At 41.7% G+C, this 7,498-nt stretch overlaps 1 protein-coding gene across 1 annotated transcript in view; it reads right to left on the reverse strand.

Annotated features, from left to right (window-relative positions):
• sft2d2b (SFT2 domain containing 2b) overlaps nt 1-2,800 on the reverse strand; it is a 17,697-nt gene extending 14,897 nt beyond the window's left edge. Inside the window, exon 1 of the mRNA XM_020530275.2 lies at nt 2,648-2,800. Within this exon, the coding sequence (XP_020385864.2) occupies nt 2,648-2,800 (153 nt within the window). The remainder of the gene's footprint in view (nt 1-2,647) is intronic.
• Nucleotides 2,801-7,498: the final 4,698 nt, after the last annotated feature.

Genomic DNA, 7,498 nt, shown 5'->3' on the forward strand with positions numbered 1-7,498 from the left:
GTTATCTCAGATTCTCCAGCATCTGCAGTTCCTACTATCAAGAGTTTCTGGTTTGATAAGATCATATCTACACAGTTCTCTGACTTAAACCATGCAAACCTTTCACAATTATTTTCAAAACTATTCATGAGCAATCAGAGGTAGAGTCAAGAGAATTGGTCAATAACTGAGTTGCAGATACTGTAAATTTGATGAAAATACATGACTAATTAATAATGATTATTTTATCAGACTTCCAAGTCTTTGCAACCTTCTTTAAATTGCATTATCATATCCTGGACAGAGCAGGGACCATCCTTAACCTTAATTAATGATTAGCTTCTGACTCCTCAGTTTTTTGAATCAATTTTCCAAAGGAGTTTTAGCTACTATTTAATCTGCATGCAAGAATCAATGCTCCTGCAAAATGGTGTCCAAGTTCTGGTTTTAACTTTTTCACTGTCGTTGCCCATATTTGGTGTCCTCCTGGACTTCGCCTGTTATTCAACTACATTCATGTCTTCCTTTCTTAAATCTTTCTCTTCCTCACCTCCATTCAGTCCTTCCTCCTCCAGAGCTCAACAGCAACACATTCTCCAAAAAGATGAAGTTACGTTGTGGATATATCATTACACTTCACATGACATCTGCCTGTACTCTCATGTTTGTCAGAGTTTTTGATATCCTATAAATTTTACTGCACAATTTAACTGACTAATAACATGCCTGGATTCAACAGCCTAGTGATAAGTATAGGTTTTCTGTTGACTCAATCATGTAACCAATTCTAAAGTAATTTTTAAAAAAATCCCTGTTTATTACTTTTTATTATCATTGAGTTTTTCACATACAATTTTCAGCATGGAGACTTAACCTTTTCAGAGACAACGGTTGAAAATGGGCCTGAAATCAGAGGAAAATGTACAGAGGAAAAAGACATTTACAAACCATCTAGCAAGTTCAGATTCATACATTCAAGAAGCACGCAGAATTTTGTTTTAAATTTATTCATTCACGAGATGTGGGAAATTTTTTTATAGGCAAGGATTTATCACCAACTGCCCTGAAAAGACAGTGGTATATTTTTGAAACTACAGTCCATGAAGGTTGGCACACCTATAGTGCTGTCGGAAACACTTTGCCAGAATTTTGAATTCACAGATAGTGAAAGAACAGCGATTAGTTCCCTAAATCAGGATGATGTTTCACTTGGAGGGAAACTGGTTTCCTTTGACTACCGCTCTGATCTTTCTAGATCAGAAAGTCTTGGATTTGAAAGATGCTGTAGAAGGAACCCTGGTGGTTGCTCATTGGCATCTTCTAGATGACATGCACCACTACCATCATGCAGTGGTGGAGGGAGTAAATGGTAAATGATGGATAGGGTGCCAATCAAGCAGGCATGATTGGTCCTGGATGGTGTCAAGCTTTGTTAGTGTTTTTGGAGCTATATTAATCTGGGCAAGTATTTCATCACACACTGTCTTATACTTTGTGGATGCTGGACAGGCTTTTGAGAGTCAGGAGATGAATTAGCCACTGCAGAATTCCTAGCTTTTGACCTGATCCTGTAACAAATATGGCTGTTTCAGGTCGGTTTCAAATTAATGGTAACCCAAAGCATTGCGATGCTGCTAAGTAATGGTAGTGCCATTTTATGTCAAGAGAGGATGGTTAGATTCTCTCTAGTTGAGAAAGTCATTGCCTGGCACTTATACGGCTAGAATGTTACTTGTCACTTCTCAGCCCAAGTCGGAATGTTGTCCAGATCATACTGTACATGAACACAGTCCGTTTCAGTATCTAACGAGTCATGAAGGGTGCTGAACATTGTGCAATCATTGACGAACATCCTCAATTCTGACCTTATGATTGAGGGAAGGTCAATGGCAAAGCAGCTGGTTCCTAGTAGAGAGTTATCCTCCACCCTATCCACGAAGAGGTGAGTTGCCCTGGCATAACCCAAACTGAGAATCAGTGAGCAGCTTATTATTGAGTAACACTTATTGATAGCACTGTAAATGACCCTCTCCATTATTTGCCAGTGTCCGTAACCTTTGCATAATGCAGTGCCTTCAACCATTGCTTGATATTGTGTTGAGTGAATAGAACTAGTGGAAGACTTGTATCTGTGATGTGATCTGTCTGCGAAGAGACTGAAAAGCTGATCTTGGCTTTCTAAGGGAAGGTGGTTGCAAATGCTCCATCTTGTCTTTTGCTTTGATGTGTGGGACCCCCATCCATAATGGATGGAGATATTCGTCGAGCTTGCCCTTATGTCAATTTGGGTAAACTTCAAGCAGGCAGGTATGTCATTAATAAGGTCCAAGATACTCAAATGAGATCATAGTTAAGGCTGTGACAGCTTTAGTGCACTACCATTCCCCCATACTCACTCTCACATTCCCACATCTACACTCATGATGAACAAATCATTAAGTTCATCCCTTCAAAGAACATAAAGCACCTTGGATTTGTCCCTATTCACTGCAAAGATAGTTTTGGACATTCAGTATAGAAATTGAAATATAAAAAACTTCTGGCAGTATAAAACGTATTGACTTCTAGCATGTCTAACATTACTTCGGGGACATGAGGATTTAGTGAAACAATATGGTGGTTTTTCATTTACTTTTTCCAAAGTACACAATATTTCAAATCAACTTACCAATATAGAGCAAATAATTCCTGCTACAAAGCAGGCAAGAAAGCCTTTCACTCTAGTTCCCCATCCTAAGGAGGTTCGCTCAATTACCTGCACGGAGAAAAGCAGAGATTGTGAAAGCTTAGTAAGGAAAACTTTACAATTTCTAGTTATCATGGATACCTGTGTCATCTACTTACTGTATATAAATTCTAGTCAAGAAGAAAGTTACATTGTAACAAGTACAACAAGGATAAGTGATGTTTTTGAAGCTACAGTCCATGGGGGTTGGCACACATGATAGTGCTGTTAGAAACACTTTTCCAGAATTTTGAATCCATGGACAGTGAAAGAACAGCGATTAGTTCCCCAATCAGGATGATATTTGACTTGGAGGGAAACTGGTTTCCTCATGCATCTAATGCAATTGCTTTAATCTGATGACATGTTAAACATTGTTAATATCCCCCTTCAGTGTGATTGAATATTTTTGAAAGGAGAATTTGCTTCAGATTTGAGCTTCACAGACAAAGCTGACATTTGTTGATCATCCATAGTCGTCCTGAGGTGGTGGTCATGGATCCTCCTCTTAAAGCACTGGGACATGCCTTTAGCAAGTCAACATACTATTCGCTGAAGTAGCCAAGCAAACCCGAGTCAACTATGGAATGGGGTTCTTCTAACGTTACTGGTTGAGGTAGAAACTATATTAGTATTCAAAATGATATTGCATAGGTGGATGAAGGAAAAGGCAATGTTAAAATATGAGAATAGGATGATTAAATGTAATTTGGCCTATTACCTCACATTAATGGCAAGCATTAATACTGACTGATTGAGCCAAGAAGTCTAGTTTATGTAAAACATTATCCTTCTATCCATGATAACAAGGTGTAGAGTTGGATGAACACAGCAGGCCAAGCAGCAGAGGAGCAGGAAAGCTGATGTTTCGGGTCCAGACCCTTCTTCAGAAATGGGGGAGGGGAAGGGGATTCTGAAATAAATAGGGAGAGAGGGGGAGGCAGATAGAAGATGGATAGTGGAGAAGATAGGTGGAGAGGAGACAGACAGGTCAAAGAGGCGGGGGTGGAGCCAGTAAAGGTGAGTGTAGGTGGGGAGTTAGGGAGGAGATAGGTCAGTCCAGGGAGGATGGACAAGTCAGGGGGGCCAGATGAGGCTAGTAGGTAGGAGATGGGGGTGGGGCTTGAGGTGGGAGGAAGGACAGATTAGGGAGGCAGGGACGAGCTGGGCTGGTTTTGGGATGCGGTTGGGGGAGGGGAGATTTTGAAGCTTGTGAAGTCCACATTGATACCATTGGGCTGCAGGGTTCCCAAGCAAAATATGAGTTGCTGTTCCTGCAACCTTCGGGTGGCATCGTTGTGGCACTGCAGGAGGCCCAGGATGGCCAAGTTATCTAAGGAGTGGGAGGGGGAGTTGAAATGATTCATGACTGGGAGGTGCAGTTGTTTGTTGCTAACCGAACGTAGGTGTCCCGCAAAGCGGTCCCCAAGCCTCTGCTTGGTTTCCCCGATGTAGAGCAGTTGACATCTGGAACAGCGGATACAGTATACCACATTAGCAGATGTGCAGGTGAACATCTGTTTGATGTGGAAGGTCTTCTTGGGGCCTGGGATGGGGGTGAGGGGGGAGGTGTAGGGGCAGGTTGTAGCATTTCCTGTGGTTGCAGGGAAAAGTGCCGTGTGTGGTGGGGCTGGAGGGGAGTGTGGAGCAGATGAGGGAGTCATGGAGAGAGTGGCCCCTCCGGAAAGCAGATAAGGGTGGGGAGGGAAAAATGTCTTCGGTAGTGGGGTCGGATTGCAGATGGCAGAAGTTCCGGAGGATGATGCGTTGGATCCGGAGGTTGGTGGGGTGGTACGTGAGGACGAGGGGGATCCTGTTTTGGTTGTTATTGCAGTGAGGGGGTGTGAGGGATGAGTTGCGGGAAATGCGGGAGATGCGGTTGAGGGCGTTTTCTACCACCGGTTGGGAGACGGCATTTTTGCAGGAAGGTGGGTGGGAGGAGGTGTATTCTAGGTAGCTGTGGGAATCAGTAGGCTTGAAATGGATATCGGTTTCCAGGTGGTTGCCAGAGATGGAAACAGAGAGGTCCAGGAAGGAGAGAGAGGTATCAGAGATGGTCCACATGAACTTAAGGTTTGGGTGGAAGGTGTTAGTGAAGTGGATGAATTGTTTGAGCTCCTCATGGAAGCACGAGGCAGCGCCGATACAGTCATTGACGTAACGGAGGAAGAGGCTGTGTTCATCCAGCTCTACACCTTGTTATCTCAGATTCTCCAGCATTTGCAGTTCCTACTATCCTTCTATCCATTATTTTCATGTTCAACATTTCTTTTAAGGAAATGTATTACTGGGACTCTGCTATCACCAGAATCACCAATGTTCTGGCATGCATTCCATTTGGGCTTTTGTTTAGGCCTTTACCTTCTGATCTTTGGCCTTTCAATGTTAATAATTAACATGATTTAGCTAGCAATTTAAAAAAAATGTGGCAATAGGTTTTGTTTTTCTGCTGTCACTGACATCACCTCCTGCTTTAAAAAGGTGAACGTATCAAAATTCGCATCAACTGATAATTTCACTAACTGTTCCAGAGACAGATGTTTCAGAGAGGAACCGACTCCCCAAAGCTTTCAAAGCACAAAATCAAGACTGTGATGAAACAATCGCTGCATACCTGGATGAATACAGCTTTTGACAAGAAGCTCGGCAAACATCCAGAACAATGTTTGGATAGACATTGCTTGCTAATTTTCGAGAACTAATTTCACTGAATCAATGAGAATGCACAGCATTGGAATACATTGTTGCCCGCCACAGCACTAACATCAAATGGTTACATCAATTATCGCAGAAGTTTAGAATCTATATCGCTGATAAGCCATCCCCTTAATGATGTGAAAAACTACTTGAAAAATCAGCATGAATTCCTTTTCTTTTGGTACAGCTACACTCTTGTGAAAACATTCTTATCTATTATGCTAGCACTGAAAAATTCTACATACAAACGTATTTGAGATAAGGTAACATTCCAGTCTCAAATTCAAAAACCAAATTAATTCTTCAAGATGAAAACAATTTAAAATTTTACATGAGAGATAGTAGGAACTGCAGATACTGGAGAATCCGAGACAACAAGGTGCAGGGCTGGATGAACACAGCAGGCCAAGCAGCATCATAGGAGCTTAAAATTTTACATCATCCCTTCTCCCTTGCAACCTTTAATTTTTGCCAGCTTATTTCTGCTCTACTCTTTTCACAGAGTAGAAAGGCTGCCTAAATAGAAAACGATGCAGCGTTGCACATTATTTGACAAGAATGCAGTCAATGTGAAAACTCCATTTAGCTCATCAACCCACACAGAGTATCAGAGACTTTACCCACATGTTCAGCTACTGAAAGTTCTGAAAAATACCTGCCATCTCAAATAGTTCACTAAGGCTCCACAGTAATATTTAGTTGCATGATTTCACTCGTGTTTTCCACAATTTCTCGAACACAATGCATTCAAGCGTGTGTAGGGAGTGGCATAGCAGTAATAACACTGAGCTAGTAATCCAAAGGCCCAGACTAATTGACTGGGGACATCAGTTCAAAACCCACCAAAACATATGTTGGAATTTGAATTCAATTAATAAATCTGGAATTAAAAGCTAGTTTCATCAATGGTGATAACGAAACCACCACACATTATCAAAGAATACCCATCTGGTTCACTAATGGCCTTTAGGGAAGAAAATGTGCAATTTTTATTTCCAGACCTACAGATTACATTCAATGTGCAACTTTCCTTCTTGATAGGTATGACTTCAACTAGCAGAGAGTTTTCTTCTTGATTCCTTTTGGTGGGATTCGAACTTGGAACATTAGCTGACTTTCTGGATTAATAGTCTAGCGATAATACCAGTAAGTTATCACCACCCCATGGGTTCAAGTCCCACGATAGCAGGTGGTGAAATCTGAAGTCAATAAAAAGTTGGCCTCATAGTAAATGTTATGCTTTTATGGCAATTAACAATGGCTATCTGGTTCACTAAATTGCCGTCTTTACTTGACCTGGCCTACATGTGATTCCAGGCCTACAATGTGATTGACTCTTAACTGCCCTCTGGGCAATTAGAGATGGACTAGTTAATGACTCCTATCCACTTCTCACTCTACAGTTTTTACTTCTTGCAATAAAACCTTAAAGTATCTCTGTTCCCCCTTCTACAAAATTCCCACTAAGAACAACATTCCAAATGTATTCAATTGGCTACTATCGCACTCAGTCGAAGGCTCGTTCACACTGGCCATGCTCCATGTTGTATGGCACTATCACTGTGCTAAAAGAGATAGAGTTGGAACAGATATAGAAACTCAAACCTCTGCATCCATGAGGTGCTGTGGGTCATCAGTAGCAACAGAACTGTAACCAACTACAATCTGTAACAACGAGGTGCAGAGCTGGATGAACACAGCAGGCCTAGCAGCATCATAGGAGCAATAAGGCTGACGTTTCGGGCCTAGACCCTTCTTCAGAAATGTCATGGCCTGGCATATCCCCCAACTTAACATTACCAACAAGTTGGAGGATCATACCAGTTCAACGAAGAGTGCAAGATGACACACCAGAAGGAATATCTGGTGTACCTAAAAATAAGTTGTCAACCTGGTGAAGCAACAGCACAGGCTACTTGCATGTCAAGCAGTATAAACAGCACATAATTGACAGAGCCAAGTAATGTCACAACCAATGAATCAAATTTAAGTCCTGTAATCTTGCCACATTCAACTGTAAATGATGGTGGACATTAAATAAGTGACAAACATCTTCAGCCAGAATTGCAGAGTGGATGGATCCTAAGGTTCCCAGCA

Source organism: Rhincodon typus, chromosome 11, assembly GCF_021869965.1.
Source record: "Rhincodon typus isolate 14 chromosome 11, sRhiTyp1.1, whole genome shotgun sequence".
Lineage (NCBI taxonomy): Eukaryota > Metazoa > Chordata > Chondrichthyes > Orectolobiformes > Rhincodontidae > Rhincodon > Rhincodon typus.